Source organism: Mobula birostris, chromosome 24, assembly GCF_030028105.1.
Source record: "Mobula birostris isolate sMobBir1 chromosome 24, sMobBir1.hap1, whole genome shotgun sequence".
NCBI classification, from domain to species: Eukaryota; Metazoa; Chordata; class Chondrichthyes; order Myliobatiformes; family Myliobatidae; genus Mobula; species Mobula birostris.
Genome location: NC_092393.1, coordinates 37,517,948 through 37,538,833, shown reverse-complemented (window position 1 = coordinate 37,538,833; position 20,886 = coordinate 37,517,948). Strand labels below are relative to the sequence as shown.

General features: G+C 38.5%; 1 protein-coding gene across 2 annotated transcripts in view; it reads left to right on the top strand.

Moving 5' to 3' along the window:
* Window positions 1-1,059: 1,059 nt before the first annotated feature.
* The window catches only part of gps1 (G protein pathway suppressor 1), a 75,604-nt gene continuing 55,777 nt past the window's right edge, over window positions 1,060-20,886 (top strand). The window contains exons 1-3 of one of the 2 annotated variants that reach the window (XM_072241895.1): window positions 1,060-1,157; window positions 13,105-13,158; window positions 18,270-18,362. In XM_072241895.1, the coding sequence (XP_072097996.1) occupies window positions 18,285-18,362 (78 nt within the window). In that variant the 5' untranslated portion in view covers window positions 1,060-1,157; window positions 13,105-13,158; window positions 18,270-18,284. The remainder of the gene's footprint in view (window positions 1,158-13,104; window positions 13,159-18,269; window positions 18,363-20,886) is intronic. The other variant, XM_072241894.1, reaches the window with a different exon arrangement.

Here is a 20,886-nt window from a genome sequence, read left to right as displayed (position 1 = left end):
GACAATCAACGCAGACACACCTCCAGGATGTGTGCTGAGCCACTACTCTACTCTCTCTTCGCTCATGACTGTGTGGCCAAGCACAGCTCAAAAGCCATCTATAAATTTGCTGATGACTCCACTGTTATTGGCAAAACTCAAATAGTGACAAGATATATCAGCTGGTGGCGTAGCAACAACCTTGCATTCAGCATCACCAAGACCAAAGAACTGATTGTGGACTTCAGAAAGCAGAATACAAGGGAACACACACCAGTTCACAAGGAGGGATCAGAAGTGGAAAGAGTGAGCAGTTTCAAGTTCCTGAGTGTCAGTATCTCTAAGGATCTAACCCGGACCCAATATATCGATGCAGCTATAACAAAGGCACATTAGCAGCTATATTTCATTAGGAGTTTGAGGAGGTTTGCCACCAAAAACACTCAGAAATTTCTTCAGATGTACGGTGGAGAGTATCCTAACTGGCTACATCGCCATCTGTTAAGGGGTGGTGATAGTACAGAGGATCAAAAAAAGCTGCAGAGTTATAAACTCCATCATGGGAACTAGCTTCCACAGGATCCAGGACATCTTCAAGGAGCAATGCCTCAAAAAGGCAGCTTCCATCATTAAGGTCACCCATCACCCATAATCTCATTGCTACCATCTGGAAGGAGGTATAGAAGCCTGATGGCACACACTTGACGATCCAAGAACAGTTTTTTCCCCTCTGCCATTCGATTTCTGAATGGATATTGAACTCATGAACACCACCTCACTGCATTTTTATTTTTTATTTCTATTTTGTACTACTTATTTAACTATAATATATATATCTACTGTATTTCAGTTTTTTATTATGTATTGCACAAAGACAACAAAATTCACAACATTTGGGGGCGTTATTAAATTGATTCTGATTATTATATTGTTTCTGATTCTCTACAAGAACAAAATTTACACCCAACCTTCCCTTTTTATGCGGGGCGGAAACCTCCCCGACTCGACAACCCGCGTAGACGTTCTGTTTGAACGTCATGACGTACGGTCTCTGACTCAGAAGTTTGACCTGTCACCCCAGTGATGAGAGTGCCCGGATGCGGAGCTGCTCTGTGGCCACTTAGAGTTGCTGAATGAGGGAGAAAATGCCACTTCCCGTTCAAGTGTTAAATTTTCAGGTAAAGTGTTTATAGCTGCCTGGTCAAAGGGCGGATAATACTGCATTGGGAGGGAGGAAAATCTCCTTATGGAATAATGTAGAGGCAGTAAACTGTAGCTTGTGGCACTGAACTGGGGCGAACATGACAGTTGGTTGCTGGCTGTGAAGCCAGAATGAACCTGTTACTAAGGGTTCTTTTGCTGCTCCTGTTCTCTGAGAGCGCATATCTTTGCTCCAAGAACGGTATCCTAACGTTTGAGATCTCTCAATCCTGCTTTGGTTCGTGTTAAACTGCTTCGTTAAATGGAGCCTGAGCAAAGTGATCCCTAATGATGGGCCTATTAGCTCAGGCTTCCTGGCTGGGCTCCTGCAACTGGTCTAGGGGTCGAATCTTAAAGCTTCTTATTTGTTTTCTGTTGCTTTACTGGAAAAATGTTTAGTTTACTAGTCTAATTGCGTTTCTATTTTGTATTAAGTTACTGTAAATATACGTTATATAAGATGTTTTGGGTTATAAAACAAGCAGAATTCCTAATATTTAGTAAATACTTGGTGGTGTGGGAAGTTTGGTGCTGATAAGACTAAACTGGGTATAACAACATAATGTCTAAGTTACAGGAACAGTACATAGAAACTTGAGTCATCGATTTGGAGACAGGAGCTGGGGAATTTAAATTTAAGTATTAAATGCTGGAAAGGTGGGGGGAGGGCAGCTACCATTTGGGGATAATGATCAGGAAACTATAGTTTGGTGTAAGAACCTGACAGCAATATCTTTCTCTTAAGATGAGGAAAATCGCCATGCTTATCTGACCTCTGTGATTCTGGACTCAACAATAAAATCTACTCTTATATGCCTTCTAAATTTGGAATAATTGTGATGAATTATAAATGCTAATATTACTAATGATGTCAAAAAAACAAATAAGTTTTTAAAAAAAAGTTTGCATTCCTGATATGACCAGAGGCCCGAGGTCAGAGTCAGTTATGGATGTTGCGTCCTAGCTGTCTGTGATACGCAAGCCAGGGCAGTAACCTGATGTGACTACAACTGATTCCACACAGTTTGTGGAATGCAACCGCAATTTCATTCTTGTCTATCTTGTTTGAAAATTGAATATTTTTATATGTATTGTCTCAGTGATTTTATACTTTTCCTTAGCAAAGAATAGGGCAAGCTGTAAATCCAACTAAAGTTAAATTTATACATTTTTAGTCGGGCTTTATTTTTGGAACTTGACGCTTCTGACTTTTAGTAATGGTGAAGAGAAATTGCCCTGGACCGTTTTAAAATCAATTCCTGAATAAACAAATGATTAGTCTGTTTGAAAGGTTGAATAGAGATGCAAGTAAATTTTTGTACTATTATTAAATACAACTTCTGATGTGTTTGGAAATAAAATCAGTACTAAAGCATTTTTCCTCAGAAATTTTGGCCATTTTTCCTTCTAGTACTTTAAATTTTTTTATGGTAATTTGATGTGAGGTGGTCTCCCAACTCCAGTGCCAACTGTCCTCACACTCTCCTTTCAATCTCCCTACCCTTGTCACAGCATAAAATAGCCTTAACCAAAATTCAGGACACTATCTCAAATGATGTTTTTGCTGAGATTCTCCAATATGATTGGCTATCTAATACCTCATCCATCATCCAGTTTTGTGAAGCTGTCCTTGCATGTTTTTTTTAATCAATCCAGCTGTATTAGGATTGTCATCTCAGAGGTTATCCGAGTATCAGTTATTAACTTTCCCTTTCTCCCTCTGATGTGTCTTGGCAGTAGCTTTTATTGGGGCATCATCAGAGAAATTTAAGGGGAGTTTGGTGCTGATAAGTCTATGCTGGATACAGAATCATAGCAGTTAAGTTATTTGACTTTTAGCTATCAGGGAGCACTTTGGCTTTAGTGGCTGTAACTCTATTAGTTTTAAGATAGCAATGGAAAAGGATAAGACATGTTTTACAGGTTAGGGTCATAAACTGGAACAGGGCTAGTTTTGGGGAAATTAGGTGGAATCAATTGGGTGAGTCTGTTTGGAAAAAGAATGTGGAAGTTTTTAAGAGTGTGATAGCAATTGTCAGGAACAGTATGTTCCTGTTAGGGTGAAGGGTAAGTTTAGGGAACCTTGCCTAATGTGAGATATTGAGGTTCTGTTCAAGAATTATAAGTAGAAAGCATGTATTGGGTTAAAGATGTTGGGATCAGTGACTCCCTTGGTGACTATAAAAAGATTAACACTACTCTTACGAGGGAAATCAGGAGGGCAAAGAGATGGTATGAGATGGATTTGGGCGGTAAGGTTAAGGAAAGTCCCAGAAGTTTTTATAGCTGTATTAAAAGTAAGAGTTGCTTGGGAGAGAATAGGACCGCTTAGAAATCAGCAGGGCCACCTATGTCTTGAGCTGCAGGAGATGGATGAGAGTTTAACAAATCAGTGTTTACTGAGGAGAAAATCATTGTTGTTCAAGAGGTAACGCAAACAAGTGTAGATGTTTAGAGGATATTCATATTACCAAGCAGGACATGTTTGCAGCCTGACAGCTGATTAAAGTGTATAAATCCTCAGGGCCTGACAGTGTATTCTCATACTTTGTGGGAGGCTAGAGAGGGAAATGCATAGATGTTTGCTTCATTGTTAGCCACTGGTGAAGTTCCTGAAGACTGGAAGGTTGTTAACGTTGTTCCATTGTTTAAGAAAGGTAACAAGGATAAGCCAGGGCCAGCCTGACATCAGTAACGGAAATTTAATGTAGAGGATTCTGAGGGACAGGACCTGTCAGCATTTGGATACACAGTCTGATTAGGAGGAAAGAGCATGGCTTTGTGCATGCTTGAAAAACCTTTTAGAATCTTTTAAGGAGCTAACCAAAAAGTTAGATATGAGTAGGGCACTGGATGCTGTGTATTTTGACTTTAGCAAGACCTTCAAAAAGAACCTGCATGGTAGGCTGGTCTGCAAGGTTAACTCCCATGAAGTCATGGGAGAATGGGTTAGGTGGATTGAAAAGTGACTGCGAGGTTGGATGCAGAGGGTGGTGGTTGAAGTTGTTTCTCAGGATGGAGACCAGCGACTCGTCGTGTGCCACAGGTTTTGGCGTTGCAGCTCTTGTTACTCATTATTTATGTAAATGATTTACATGTGAATACATAAGGCTTGATCAACATGTTTGCAAATTGCATAAAATTAGGAAATGTTAGTGGTGAAGAAATTTATTGTAGATTACAAAAGGATCTTGATCAGTTGGGGAAAAGGTCCGATGCAAGGCAAATGGATTTCAATACAGGCAAGTGTGAGGCGAAGCATTTTGGAAAATCAAACCAGTGCAGGACTTGTGCAACGAATAGGAGGGTACTAGGCAGTGTAATAGAACAGAGGGTCATGGGAAAACAAGTGTATAGTTTGTTGAAGGTGGTGACATAGGTAGACAGGATTGTGAAAAAGGTATTTAGTACACTAGCTTTCATCAGTCAGGACACTGAGGATAAGAGTTGGGTATTATATTGCAGTTATGTAAGAAGTTGGGGAGTCTGCAATTGGAGTACTGTATACAATCTTGGTCACTCTGAAAAGAGAAGATATTGAACTGGAAAGAGTGCAGAAAAGGTTTCCAAAGATGTTGCCTAAATGAGTGGGCCTGAATTATAGGGAGTGATTTGTTAGGCTAGGTCTTTATTCCTTGCAATGTAGGAAAATGAGAGGCAACCTTATATAAAATATGTTTAAAATTATGAGAGGTCAAGATAAGGTGAATGGTAACAGTGTTTCTCCAGAATAGGGAAGAACAAAATTAGGGAGGTAGATTTAGGGAAAGATTTAAAATGAACCTGAGGGGCAACTACTTCACAGAGGGTGATGAGTATATTGAATGAGCTGCCAGAGGAAGTAGCTGAGGCAGGTACAATATTATAATTTAAGGAGCACTTGGATCAGAACATGTAAGATTATGGGCTGAAGACATGAAATTGGAGCTAGCTGGATGGGCACCATGGTTAGCTTGCACTTCTTGGGCTGAAGAGCATGTATCTGTTGTATTCCTCTATGATCCTATTACACTATTGCCCTGCCATTTGACTGTTTGGTAGCCTCGATGTGTCAAAACGTAATTTAGTTCAACATTGACAAAGCTTAAGCCGTATCTTGGCACTCACTAGAAATTGCTTTTCTTTGTTGTTTACTCCATCCTCAGTCATGGTCACTGCCCGATGGTGTTTCAGCCTGAATTAACAGGATCACTTAACAAGCTATGAGCCCATGGTGGTACAGGAAAGATTCTAGCATGGATAAAGCAATGGCTGATTGGCAGGAGGCAAAGAGTGGGAATAAAGAGAGCCTTTTCTGGCTGTCTGCCAGTGACTAGTGGAGTTCTACAGGGGTCTGTGTTGGGACTGATTTTTACGTTGTATGTCAGTGATTTCAATGATAGAAATTGATGGCTTTGTTGCAAAGTTTGCGCACGATATGAAAATAGGTGGAGAGGCAGATAGTATTGAGGAAGTACAGAGGCTGCAGAATGACTTCAGGGAGAAGGCAGGAGATTGGGGCTAAGAGGAAAATTGGATCCACCATGATGAAATAGTGGAGCAGACTCTATAGGCCAAATGGCTTAATTCTGCTCCTGTATCTTATGGACATAATATACTTTTTTGTAGTCTTGTCCTAATGAAAATCCTTACCTCAGTTCGAAAGAAAGTTTATCAATCACCAAAGCTATATAAATTTCATTCTGCAACATTTGTAACATACACCAGACTTCAATCTCCCTGTGGCTCAGATCCTTGTATGTGGCTTGTCATTCCTGAATTTGACAGACCATAGTATTTGCCCTCATAGCTTCCAACTTCAAAATATTCAAAATTCTGTCAAAGTTATTTTGAGAGTTGCACTGCCTTTCATCTTGATCAATCCATTAAAGAACCCCCATGATCTTGTCCCACTTCATGTAGTTGGCTCCAAAATTATATTTCCCTTCAAATCCTTATTTCTCGTATCCCAGTTTTATTCACCCATTTTCGCCTGCCCTGTGTTAGTGTTAGCAACAAAGCTGCCAGCTATTTTGATGGTGCAATGGGTATCTTTTTAACCAATTTGTATTGTCCCTCCAATCCCTTCCTTGTCTAAGCAGGTTATTTTCATTTTATAAATCTTCATGTTATCACATTAGAAGTGATGTTATTGTTTGGTTGTCTTGTAATTAAAGTGGATTAAATTGTGAAGAAAGTATATTGCTCATTGATAGAAATATACTATAGTCTATGAATGCCCCTTTAGAATGGTAGAAATAGACCTTGAGCTGTTGAGCAGCATCACTGACTATCCCAGCATTTCATTTGTTCATTACAGCCAATACTTTGTCTGTGTGTGTGTGGGGGGGGGGGGGGGGGATGATAGAATTTGGTTGTCTGTTCCGCCAATTAGTTTTATCAGAAACCAGGAGACCACGATTGATGCTAACATCTCCACTTCGCTGACAATCAACATTGGCGCACCTCAGGGATGTGTGCTTAGCTCACTGCTCTACTCTCTCTACATCCATGACTGTGTGGCTAGGCATAGTTTAAATGCCATCTATAAATATGCTGATGATAAAACCATTGCTGGCAGAATCTCAGATGGTGGCGAGAGGGCATACTGGAGTGAGATATATCAGCTAGTTGAGTGGTATCGTAGCAACAACCTTCACTCAAGGTTGGTGAGACCAAAGGGCTGATTGTAGACTTCAGAAAGCGTAAGACGAGGGAACATAACCCAATCCTGATGGTGGGATCAGAAATGGAGAGAGGAGCAATTTTAAGTTCCTGGGTGTCAATATCTCTGAAGACCTAACCTGATCCCAACAGATTGATGCAGCTATGAAGAAGGCAAGACAACAGTTATATTTCATTAGGAATTTGAGGAGATTTGGTTTCCCAACTAAGACACTCTAAATTTCCACAGATGTACCATGGAGAGCATTCTGATGGGTTGTATCACTGCCTGGCATGGTGGTGGGGGCGGGGGGGGGGTGGTGGAGATGGTGGTGCTGGTAGGGAGGATGCTCCTGCATAGGATTGAAGAAAGCTGCAGAACGATGTAAACTTGGCTCCATCATGATGAGTACTAGCCTCCTTAGTATCCAAGACATCTTCAAGGAGTGGTGTCTCAGAAAGTCAGAGACCCCCACCACCCATTGTTACCATCAGGAAAGGGGTACAAAAGCCTGAAGGCACATACTCAGTGATTCAGGAACAGCTTCTTTCTCTTTGCCGTCAGATTTCTAAATGGAGATTGAACCCATGAGCACTACCTCGAACTTTTTAAGTTTCTGTTTTTGCACTACATATTTTAATTTTGTTTGTGTGTAATAAACCTGATTCTGATTTAAGTGGTTTCAGTCTAAGATGCCGACAATTCCACTCCCCTGACAAATGCTGCTCAACTGCTGAGTTGCTCCAGATTCCAGCATCTGCATTTTCTTGTGTCAGCAAATGGGGAATAAAGGGGTTTTAAAAGTGGCAAATACTACTACTCTTGTAATGTGAGTTTACATTCACATGAAAATCTGTGTTTTTACAAACTGTTCAGTTCTATTTCTTATGTTTCCTGCCATCAAATGTATTTTATAACGAGTTTGTGCCTCAAACTTTTGCAGTTGAATATTTTGATTGCTGAAAAGATTTATAGCATAATCAGATCACAGGTCTGATTAACAGGCCAGTAATTAACAGAGAAGGCAGTCTGGGTTGGTAGTACCCAGTTTTAAAAGCCGTTCCCGGTAAGTTATGGAGGTTTGTGTTAAAAGCAGCAGCTAAGATATTTGGTGAATGTTTTGAGTTTAAAGTGAGCTTGAGTCCATTTGAACCAGATGTAAACTATGTTTAGCAATACACTCAAACTTGTACAATGTCACTGAAAGCTCAGTGTTTGACAAATAATTGCCAGTACAAGCATAGAAATACTTGCATTATCTGATTGTGTATGCTGAGAGTGATATTTTACAAACAAAGCACTTTGTGATTCTTAGCTTTTTAATGTCTAACTCTTTATGAAATTTGAGTCTGAATAATTGGTCATTTATTCATTGGTTTACATCTGTTAAGTTGGCAAGCAAACAGTAATTGGTACTGATTAATTCAAAGCAATTATATTTTGAATGTTCAAAATCCATTATTTTGATTATATATGTTAGTTTAAAAATATTTGATTTTTTTTAATGGTGGTATTATAACCATTGTACCGTAACAGAACATAGAACAGTTCAGACCCTTCAGCCCACAATGTTGTACCAAACCAATTAAATTAGTAACCAAATGGCTAACTAATCTCTTCTGCCTACACAATGTTCATATCCTTCCATTTTCTTCACACTCATGTGCCTCTCTAAACATCTCTTAAGAGTCCCAAATGTTTCTGCCTCTACCACCAGACAGAGCATTCCAGGCACCCACCATTTTGTATATATAAAAAAAAAACTTGCTCCTCTCATCTCCTTTGAAATTACCCCCTCTCATCTTAAATGCATGCCCTCTGGTATTAGCCATTTCAATCCATGGAAAAAGATATTGTCTGTTTATTCTATCTATACCTCTCAATATTGTAAATCTCCCTCAGATCTCCCCTCAGCTTCCACTGCTCCAGAGAAAACAACCCAAGTTTGTCCAGCCCTTTTTTGTAGCACATGCCCTCTAATCCAGACAACATCCTGAAAAAACCTCTTCTGTACCCTCTCCAAATCCTCAATGTCCTTTCTATAATAGGGTGACTAGAACTGAATGCGATACTCCAGATGTAACTTAACTAGTGTTTTACAAAGCTGCAACTTAACTTCCTGAATTTTGATCTCAATGCCTCGACTAATAAAGGCAAGCATGCCCTGTGCCTTCCTGACCACCCCATTAACCTATGCAGCCGCTTTCAGGAGCTATGAACTTGAACGCCAAGGTCCCTGTGCTCATCAACACTGTTAAGGATATTGCTGTAACAGTGCAACACTTCACATTTGGCTGGGTTAAATGCCATCTGCCATTTCTCTGCCCATCTCTGCAACTGATCTATATCCCATCGTATTCTTTGCCAGTATTCTACACTATTCACTCACCAATCTTCATATCATCTGCTCATTTACTAACCCACCCTTCTACATTATCATCCAGGTAATTAATACATTGCAAACAGCAGAGGTCCCAGTATAGATCCCTATGGAACACCACCAATCACAGACCACCAGCTAGAATAAGTCCCTTCAACCGCTACGTTGTCTTGTATAGGCAGGGCAGTTCTGAATCCAGACATTTCACCATGGATTCCATGCATCTTCATCTTCTGGATGAGCCTCCTATGAAGAATCTTGTCAAACTCCTTACTAAAATCCATATAGACAACATCCACAGCTCTACTTTCATCAATCATTCTTATCATCTTGCCAAAAAACTCAGTCAAGTTAGTAGGACACGACTTGTCCCGCATAAAACCATGTTGGCTCTCCCTAGATAGGCCATGGTTTTCCAAATCCTCATGAATCTTATCCCTAAGAATTCTCTCCAGTAATTTCCCTATCACTGATGTGAGACTCAATTGGTCTGTAGTTTCCAGGTTTACTGGTTCCCTTCTTGGTAGTCTTCCAGGACCTCACCTCTGGTTAGAGAGGAAACAAAGGGATTGTTCAAGGCCACAGCAATCTCTTAGTTTGCCTCTTTCAATAACCTGGGGTATGTCCTTTCAGGCCCTGGGTATATATTCACCTTGCTGCTCTTTAAGAAAGCCAATACCACTTCCTCCTTTACTTTGAAATGCCCTAGCATATCAATACACTCAGCACTGATCTCCCTATCCTCAATGTCCTTTTTCCTTTGCCATCCTTGTCCTTCTGACTGGAACATGCTTGTCCTGTGTTTGATGCAGTTGGTTTTCAAATACCCTTCACGTGTCAGATGAGGACTTGCTTTAAAGCAAATGTTCCCAATTAACTCTCCCTAACTCTTGTAATTTGCCCTGTTCCAATTTAATACACTCCTGCAAGATCCATACTTATCTTTAGCTATCTTAAAATTTAAGGAGCTGTGCCCACTGTTACCTAACTGCTCGCCCACTGAGAGGCTAGTCACCTGAGCAGACTCGTTACCCACATTGCAATGTTGTACGTTACTGCTATTTGATTAACTGATAAATTAGTTGTTTCTATGTCTACTTTAGGTTTAAGGTTTTGGAAAAACAGTTCCTAATTTTTACAGTTAAGGCTTATTTTATTTTGGTAATATATTCTGTAAAATAAAGTTTCTAAAGGAGTCAGTGCTGCAGCATCAATATTAATTTTGCACGATTTTTAGTTGATTCAATGTATGTATACTGTGATTGATTTACTTCTATTTTTAAATTTTCTTCTATATTATGTATTGCATTGAACTGCTGCTGCTAAGTTAACAAATTTCACGACACATGCTGGTGATAATAAACCTGATTCTGATATTTTTTTTGCATTCTGGCAATGTGATTGGCAATACCTTGAATTTGTTTCATTAAGTATGTAAATATCAATCATGTTTTCTGCTTGCTGTATGTTGCCTGGAACAAAGGATTTTAATGGTACAATATATTGAAGATTATAATGTTTTGTAATGGAAAAAATGTGATAGAAGTTGTACAATAAGTAACGAGATTGATAGTATATTTAAATTAATAGATAATTAGTTGTTCTGTAAACAATATAACATTTTCAAGCTATTAGGAAGTTTACTTCTGAATTAGCATAGCTAGATTTGCTTCTAAGCACAAATGTGGAAATACTGATGAAAATTTCATTCCTCTTTCCCAGGCAAGCACTGTGTCAGGGGCAGGGAATGCAGATAGTCAGGAAGGGTGTCGAGATAGCTCCACTCCCAGCTCAGCTACTTCTTCGCTCTCAGACCTTTACCTGACACCCCACAGCAGTAGATCAGACTTGTTTCTACATAGCACGGCAGGAGATTTCAGCCTTAGCGCCAGCTTATCAGCCTGCACTCTGCTCTATGAGGTACCTCAATCGCCAGGAAAAATGATGAAGGAAGCACACAGCTCAACAATGACTGTTCATCTGGTTTGAGATGTGGGAGTATACAGTGCCTTGAAAAAGTATTCAGGCTCCACAACTACTTTCACATATTACTGTCTCATTTTCTAAATTTAAAATATATCGAAGTAAGATTTTTTGAGCTAATCTACAAAACATTATGCATCATGACAAATCAAAATAAAATTTCCAAAACCTACCAACAGTTTACTAAAAATTAAAAACCAAAATTGAGGCTGAAAACTATTCATCCCTTTGTAATTACTATGCCAACTTTCCTCAAGTGCAATAGTCTATATTACCTCACTAACTCATCCAATTTGTTGATGTAAAAAAACTGGAGAATCACCTGTTTTCAATGAATTCATAAGAATAAATATCCTCTTTGTCTGTAAGGTCTAACAGTATGGTAGATCTTCAGCAGACCAAACCAAAATGAAGAGAAAAGGCCATCCAAGACAAGTCAGGGAAATGATTATAGAGAAGCACAAATCTGGGGAAGGGTACGAGCTGATCTCAAAGGTACTGAACATACCTTGGAGCTCAGTGCAGTCCATCGTGGAAAAATATGTAAGCACAGCCGTGCTGCTAGGTCAGGCTGCCCCTCTAAACTTAAGTTACTGGAGAAGAGAGGCTACCGTGACGCTAACAGTCAGTTTGACTGAGCTGCAGATGTCAGTGGCTGCAACTGGAGATGAAATTCATAGCTCCACCATCTCTAACTTCTTGTACAAAAAGGGTATTTATGGAAGACTGGCAAGGAAGAAGCCCTGGCTTAAAAAAAAAACCCTTGCCCGTAAAGACTTTGTTAAGCAAAACTTTGAAGATACTGTATAGATGTGGAGAAAGGTCTTGTGATCAGATGAAGCTAAAGTAGAACTTTCTGGCCTCAAAACTAAGTGGTACAAATCTAATACTGCAGATCAGTCAGGATGTGCAGCACTTCTGCACATCCCTACTGTAAAGTATAGTGAAGGTAGCGTCATGCTAGGGGGGTGCACTTCAGCAGCAGGGATTGGAAACCTGGTCAGGATTTATGCAAAGATGAATGCTGCTAAGTACAGAGAGATCCTGGATAAAAAACCTGCTAGCATCTGCCAGAAAGCTTAAACTGAGGGGGAAGTTCACCTTCCAGCAGGACCATGACCCAAAACACACTGCCATGGAGTGGTTTCAAATGAAGAAAATTGATGTTCTTGAGTGGCTCAGTCAGACTCTCTGACTTTAACCTGATTGAGCATCTCTGGCAAGACCATAAGATTACTGTCCACGGCTACTCCCCAACTACCTGGCATAGTTTGAGCAATTTTGCAAGGAGGAATGGGCAAATTTTGCTCCATCATATTGCACAAAGCTAATCCAAACACTTGTTGTGAAAGACAACTAACTGTAATAGCTGTACAAGGTGACTCAACTAAGTACTGAGCAAAGGGGATGAATACTTTTGAACTGCTGACATTTCAGTTTTTGAATTTTTAGTTTTTCATGCTTTACAATTTTCCCTGTTTTTTTAGGGCTCTACTCTGGGGTAAAAAGGGAAGATGTAATTCACAAATAAAAAATATCTCAGTTAAATTGATGAAAATCCCTTGTAATACTCATTTATGTGAACAAAGGGTTGGGGGCTGAATACTTTTACAAAGCACTGTTTGTTTATGTTTTAGTCTACAATTTATCATCCAAATGCAAAATACCACGGTGCTGGAAACCCTAAAATTAAAAAACAGAAACTGCTGGAAGGATTCACTAGGTCAGATAACATCAATGGAAAAGGAAAGAGTTAATATTTGTTATTAGCAATCTTTTGAGTTATAAAACTAAAATGTTACCTCAGTTTCTCTTTCCATATAAACTTCCTGATATGATAACCATGTCCAGTGTTTTTGATGCTCATATTTTAGTGTTAATACAAGCGAAGCAATTGCTAATACTATTATTTTTTTAGTGATAAAACTTTGAGCTCCTTCTTGGACCTTCTGGATAGCAACAGTTCCTGCACGTGAGTTAATAAAATAATATAATGAGCTAGAAAGAGCTTGAGGGTCTTTTAATGGTGATAATGATCGTAAAACTCCAATTTGTTCTAAATTTCTGTGTTCAAAATCCAAATTTATTTCAACATAAGATGTTCTATTGGACCCAATAATGATGATACATACCTAATTTTAATCCAGCACCAGTGGTATAATTAATGAAGTACTCCTGAAGCAGGACTTTCCTTGGTTAATAATTCTTTTACACATTGAATGGGTTAAAAATGTCATAATCCTGTTAATTGTTGTGTTCACTGCTATTTATTTGTAAAGAATTAACAAAGTTCCTTTGGTTTAGCCTTGATGCAGTTGAACTTTGAGTTAGTGATTCTTGGAACAGAGATGAGAATCTGCATAAAGAGCTGTGCAAAAAGGCTGCAGCTTAAATACTCATCCATTTCGCTGTCTTTAGTTGTCAAATTGAGAAACAATGTGAAAATATAATCAAATTTGGAAAGAAAATCCAGATTGTATGTGGAGAAGCAATATAGTTTACACATTATGAGGGAAAGAAGTGTTTGAAGTACAAAGAAGAAGACATTTAAAAACCTTTTAAAAGTAGCAAACCTAAATTCTTATTCTTTTATCATTAAATGGTGGTCACTTAAAATTGCGCATCCTTTGTACACATGGCTATGTCCCACTGAATGGCATTCTGTGGATTTATTCCACAAGGGTTAATGGACTACATACAGATCTCTACAACACTGTTGTAAAACAGTTTTTTAAATATATTTTCCGTGTTCCCAGGGGCATTTTATGGCAGTTTATACTGTGCATATTCATGCATATCCATGAGGCTCTGGCTTTAGCTGCTACCCAATTACATTTGTTTCATTGGTACTGCCTTTGAATTTTGGTAGTTCTTATACTACAGTCGTACTGGCTGAAATTGTTGTGAAATTATCTAAGATTTGAAAAGTGTTCAAAATTATCAAAGTGCATGCATGTCACAATATACAACCGTGAGTTTCATTTTTTTGTAAGCATACTCAATAAATCGTATAACCATAATAGAATCAGTGAAGGACTGCACTGGCAGGGCAGACAACTAGTGTATAAAAGACAATGAACTGTGCAAATACAAAAGGAAAGAGAAAAATGACATAATAATAAATACATGAGCAATAAATATCAAGAACATGGGATAAAGGGTCTTTGAAAGTGAGTCCATAGGTTGTGGGAACAGATTCATGATGGGACAAGTGAAGTTGAGTGAAGTTATTTCCTCTGGTTCATGAGCCTGATGGTTGAGGGGTAATAACTGTTCCTGAACAGTTATTCAAGGTCTGTTAAGTGCACTTGCATTTAGCTAGATTTCTTCCACTATTTATAATACATAACTTTAAAATATCAACTGTTGACTCTATTGCAACCTCACAAATGCATACAAGTACAAATACAAATTAGTGTACAGCAAGAAAAATAAATTAATAGAACTGAGAAGATAATAAAGTTAGTAGAACTGAGAAAAATAAAATTAATAGAACCCTCAATGGCAATTGAACTTGCATATCTTTCAAAAATAACTGATTATGCTATTAACGTTCTATTCTATAGGTGATTAAACAATAAATGATGATAAGAACAGGGCATTTTGTTTAAATATGACTTTTTAAATCGCAGATAGTTTTCATCAAGGTAAATCTAGTTTCAATGGTAATAATTAATTTCTATAGCTCAAACCTTATAGCGATCAAATTGCTGAATAGCCTCCTTTTTAAAGGTAAGATTTTCATGCAAGGTGAAATAAAACCAGAAGTGATTACTTTCTTGTTTGGTTGCTTAAGTTATGGAACAGCAGAATTCTGCAACTCTAAATTAGTGCTGCAGATTGCATTTTGTTGAAGAGTTATCGGTCTTGGTTTATTATGGTCAGGTATACCAAGTTACAGTGAAAGCTTGTCTTGCATATTGTTCATACATGCTAAATCAATACACAGTATATTAAAGTAGAACAAGGTAAAACAAAAACAATAAAGAATGAAGTGTAGAAGTTTCAGAGAAAGTACAGTGTAGGTAAACAGTAAAGAACAAGATCATAATGAGGTACATTGTGAGGTCAAGAGTCTGTCTTATCATACAAGAGGTCCGTTCAAAAATCTGATAATAGTAAGATAGAAGCTGACCTTAAGCCTGGTGGTATGTCCTTTTAAGCTTTTGTATTTCTGTCCAGTGGGAAGGAGAAGAGAGAATGCCCCACGGTCTTGTGAACTACAATTTTGGCATGCTGCACCAAAGAATTAAAATCACTAATTTAACAACAGTGCATAACTCAAAATTTTTTTCTTTTTCTTTGCATTTCTTTTGCTGCTAGTGGCTTAACTATCAGTCTAAAATGTCATTGATATATGCCGTATTAAAATGTAAACTGATGCTAGATTTCAACAGAATCTGTTTCTCTCTTTATTTTTTCCTTTGTGTTCTTTGTCTTTCACAATTATTAGCAATTTTATTATTTTTAATTCTCAGCGTCTGTGTCCCATCTCCCGTTATCTCCTGTTAATGTTTTTTCACTAATCATATGCATCCAATTGTTCAATTTAATAAAGAATGTATATAGTATACAACCTGAAATCCTTACTCTTCAGAGACATCATGAAACAGAGAGAAAAAAACCCAAAGAATGAATGACAGATAAAACTTTAGAACCCCAACCTCGCGCGCGTGTGCGCATGCGCGCACGCGCACACACACACACACACACCCCCACCCTCAAGGAGCAGCAAAAACATCAATCCTCTCCCTCCCCACTAGCTCCAGTAGAAGCATCAATCCCCCCCCCACCACCCACCATGCAAGTAATAGCAAAGCTCCCAAAGGCCATGAGGTAGAGTCCATCAAAAACTGCTGTCCATCCCAACACTGCGACATCTCAGACAGTCTCTGTCACTCTCACTCAAAAATGAGGGAGTGAGAGGGGAGGCCAGCAGCCCCCTCACTCACCATTGAGAGGAGGAGAGAGCTCTAGTTCAGAGGTCACCTTTTGACAGCAGCATATACCGACTGCACGCTATCTTGATGTTTCTATCTCCCCGAATGCTTTAGTCAGCAACACTGGCGTGGAATCAGGTCGTCCACAGCACCACAGCATGAAGGTGCGCATCTTCTAGACCGCACCTGGTGATATCAAAACACTAGGCCATTTGGCGAGTTCTGCGAGTGAGAAACCACCCACCGCCTGTGAAGAACCTAGTTTGAGTGCAGTTGTAGATCACGGATTCTGGCAGGACCACACCTTAAAAAAAGAAAAAAGAATCTGAATACTGCAGTTAAATCCTTTCCAGCAGATTTCTTCTGCTGCTGTAATGTTGGAAAGGCCCTAATACAAAATACTCTCTTTGTAATTGACCAGGGCACAGTTCCATCCTGTAGCTCTTCATATATATTTTACTCCAATGTCTTCCTTCATTGTCCTCATTTTATGCCTTATTTGGTGCAGTACTCTTAGTTGCTTCCCAGTCAGCTTCCAGCAAGCGCACCCCTAGAAATGCACCTTTCGGCTGGCTGGTGGCGCAGTGACATCGGTGCTGGACCCGGGAGCTCCCAAGTACGCTTTCCATCTGTGCTGGGTTGAGTGTTGAGATCGCAACTCGACCTCGTAAAATAAAAAGGGAAACACACTGCGAATATGTCTCTGTGAGGAGTGGCGCGCCACACAGTCTCGCTCTCTCGCTCCGCGTCTTGTAAAAGCCATGAAAAAGACGTCATCACAGATGCATGCATGCACACGCAGACGCGCACCACACGCACGTACGCAGGCACACGCCAAAAAAAAGAAATACACCTTTCTTCACATGCACACCATGACCTCTAAATGACCCTGAATGATCTAACCGTAGTGCCTTCTCTCCCTAGTGCCTGCTCTCCTTCCTTTGCATGCTTTTCCTTGATGCAAGTACCTGAAAACAGGATCTGCTGTCTAGGACCTACCAGAAATGTTGCAATGTGCATTTCTCGATGAGCCACATTATCCATTTGATAAACATTAGGAAGTCTCAACCCATTGTCTTTATCCAAAGTCTCACATTCTTTGGTTACTGAATCCATTCACATTCACATCCACAGCTAATTCTGAAGTTGTTTTTCTAAATTAACTAATTTCACCAATGCCGCATTGACTATAAAGCGTTTTGAAAAGGATATGACGTGTACAAGTGGAAGTATTTTGTTCTCAAATCCAGCTGGCTTATTGATCTGCATCCTATACCTCGGTCCCCAAAGGTCAATTAAAACAGAACTCTGTTGCCTCTGTCTTATTCTGCATCAGCTTCCATTCACTTATTACTTCTGACCTACTCTGACTGTTACATTATAACTTCAATTTTCATCTTGTTCTTGAGTTTTGTTTGTATCTAAGATTCTGACCCTTCTCCTAAATTATTAGGAAACCCCACACCACACCACCACCTTCTCTTTGCTCCACCATTATCAATAGTTTATATGGCTAGTTATAGCATCACAACCTGTGATGTTAGGGCAGAGCAGTTTAGTTCTATATTTAATGAGTCATCAATAGTTTATCTACCTTTTGAAGGCAGTAATCAAGTTTTAGGTTAAGTCCTGGGAAAGAGAGACCTGATTAGTTTCACTATATAAAATGAAATATTCATAGTTCTATATTTGCATGGAGCTAACAATTTAGTTCGGGTTATAATAGAGAAAGTCTAATTGAAATTTGGTAACTCTTGTTCTTCTAAAGCAAAAGTACAGCTTCATTGGAATACTGATTTGGGATGTAGATGATTTAACAGAGTGAATAAAACAAATTAGATTATTTTAGACCAGTTTAGTAGTTCATGCTGTATTATGCTTTTTAAGTTTAATGCGAAAATGAGTATGCTATGTAAAGCATTCTCATTTCAGCCAAGATATTTTCATGTTGATGCATATAATTGTAATAAGTAAAATTATATAAAATTGGTATTCCCCTTAAAGTAGCAACTTAATTAAAACACTGATTTGTTGACTTTCTATTTTCTATCATTATGCTTTAATTGTATGTAACAATCTTTCCAACCAGTATTATCGCTTACTTATTTTATCTGTTTCCTATTTTTTTTTCTGTGCCTCCCAGGGAGCAGTGGAACCAATGCAGATAGATGCTGACCCTCAGGATGATCAGCAGAATGCACCTGACACGAACTACGTGGTGGAAAATCCCACACTGGTATGTCAGAATTCAGAGATTCATTGATAAAGGAACTTATGAGAAAAGACTTCCATTCACCCAACTTGCTACCTGAAATAATAATGGAAGTTTTTTTTCTTAAAAAAAAAGGGAAGTAAATTGTAGGATGATGGAGATAATTTTATAGCTCTTTCAACAATCAGTAGTGATGCTTTGTGTTTTTTTTGTTTTTCTTGGTGAGATGGGGATGTCACTGGCAATAAAGGTGTTTATTACTTATCCATACTTGTTCCTGAACTGAGAAGGCAGTTAAATAGCCAACCACATTTATGGTTCTGGCATTGCACATTGTTCCTGACCATGTAAGGATTGTAGATTTCCTTTTCTGAAGGAAGTTAGAGAACCAGATGAGCTTTTGAAACAATCTGGTGGTTTTATGGTTACAATTGCTTGATATTTTTTAATCTGCAGATTTTGTTTAATTACTTGAGTTTAAATTCCCAAAATATTTTGGTCAAATTCAAACAAATATTTGGATCAATTTTACAGAACACTAGTCCATGACTTAACATATCACAGTTTGCAAAATATCTAATATTAAACTTTGCTGTATGATTCAATAACAGCACCTGTTTACTTTATCTTTGTCAATTCTTGTGAATGGTGAACTCTCTTAGAAGTGTTCAAAGTATACCCGAAGTTTTTATGGTCTTTTCATTATATTAATCAACACCTCTTTGAAGACATATACCTCCCATTTATTGCATGCTCCGAAATAATGCTGATTTAGGATTGCCGTTACATTTGCACCTGTAGCGATAATATATAAAACTTTGTATATGTTAACATCACAACTAGTATTGCTTTTCGTATCTAATAAGAAGACACAAAAAACTCCTGGAAATGCTAGAGAATAAGAAGTTCAGCCCTGCCTGAACAATGATAAATTTTAAGGACTTGAAAACTGCAACTGCAGAGGTAGTGGATGCGCTGTTTATCATCTTCTAAAATTCTGTATATTTTTGAAATGCCTCTTGAAAGTTTTAGGGTAGCAATCATGCCTCCTCTTCCCCCACTCCCCATTTAAGAATGGTGGGGGGGGGGGGGGAAGAAAAAAACATGGCATCATTGATCTGTTAACTTATCTCAATTGTAGGAATCTATAATAAATACTGTGATACAAGATACTTAAAAGATAATAATATGAGTGAGCATTGTCAACGTGGTTGTATGAAAGCAAAGTCATGTTGATTGTAGTTCTTTCAAGTTTGTTTAGTAAAGTGAATGAGGAGGAATATGTAGATGTAGTGGATTTGGGTTTTGGGAAGGCCTTTGGTTATGTCCCATATAGATGCCATGAATGAGGTTGGAGCACATGTAATTGAGTATGGATTCAAAATTGGTTAAGAGATAGAAATCAAGAGTAGGATTAAATGGGCCTTTTCAATTTGGCAGACTATTATGCATGGGCCCCAACTATTCACAATATTTATCAACAATTTTGGCTGAAATGTAAAATTTCTGTTTGCTGATGAGACAAAACTAAGTGGGAGCTTGAGTAGTGATGAGGATGCAAAAAGGCTTAAATGATACATAGTGAGTGGGCAATTACATGGCAAATGGATTGCAATGAGAAAAATTACTGCTATTTACTTCAGTAGCAAAAGCAAATGCTGAATATTTTTCATAAATGATGGAAGATTGGAAAGTATTTATGTCCAAAGGGACTGGGGTGTTGTACTGGTTCATTGAAAACTAATATGGGAGTGCAGCAGGCAATTAGGAAGGTAAAAGATATGTTGGCCTTTATTGTAAAAGCACTGAGTATAAAGTTTATCTTTCTGCAAGCATGTAGAGCATAGAGTCATTGCACATTAGGTGCAAGTTTGGTTGTCGTAGAAAGCATATATTTTTCCAAGAGGGAGTGCAGCAGATTTTCTCTAGAATGGTGCCTGAAATGCTCGATGGATCATGCAAGGTGACCCTGAATAGGATTGATTGATTTCTATTCATTAGTTCTGAACAATAAAAGCTAACATCTTTGAAACATAAAATTCTTAAAAGCTGATGGATAGATGTAGGAAGGATAATTCCCCGTGGCTAAAGAATCTAGAAATGGAACAGTCTCAAAATAAGAGATATAACTGAAGTAAGGAGAAATTTCTTCATATTGAAGGTGATAAATCATTGGATTTCTTCATCCTGAATAGGTTTGAAAGTTCAGTCATTGATTGCATTCAAAACACAGGAACAGATTTCTGGAGAGTAGAGGAATTACAGATAAGGGTATGGATGAGAGAAAAGACCATAGGAAGATCTGCCTTTGATTAGACGCAAAGGGCCCAATGTCCTACTTCTTTAGCAATTTCTTGTGTATTTATGTTCCCACCTTCTCCAGCCCAAGTGATTATATACACGCAGTGGCCACTTTATTAGCTATACCTGTACACATGCTTAGAAATGCAAATATCTAATCTGCCAATCACGTGGCAGCAATTTGATTCATAAAAGCATGCAGAGATGGTCAAGAGGTTCAGTTGTTGTTCAGGCCAAACATCAGATT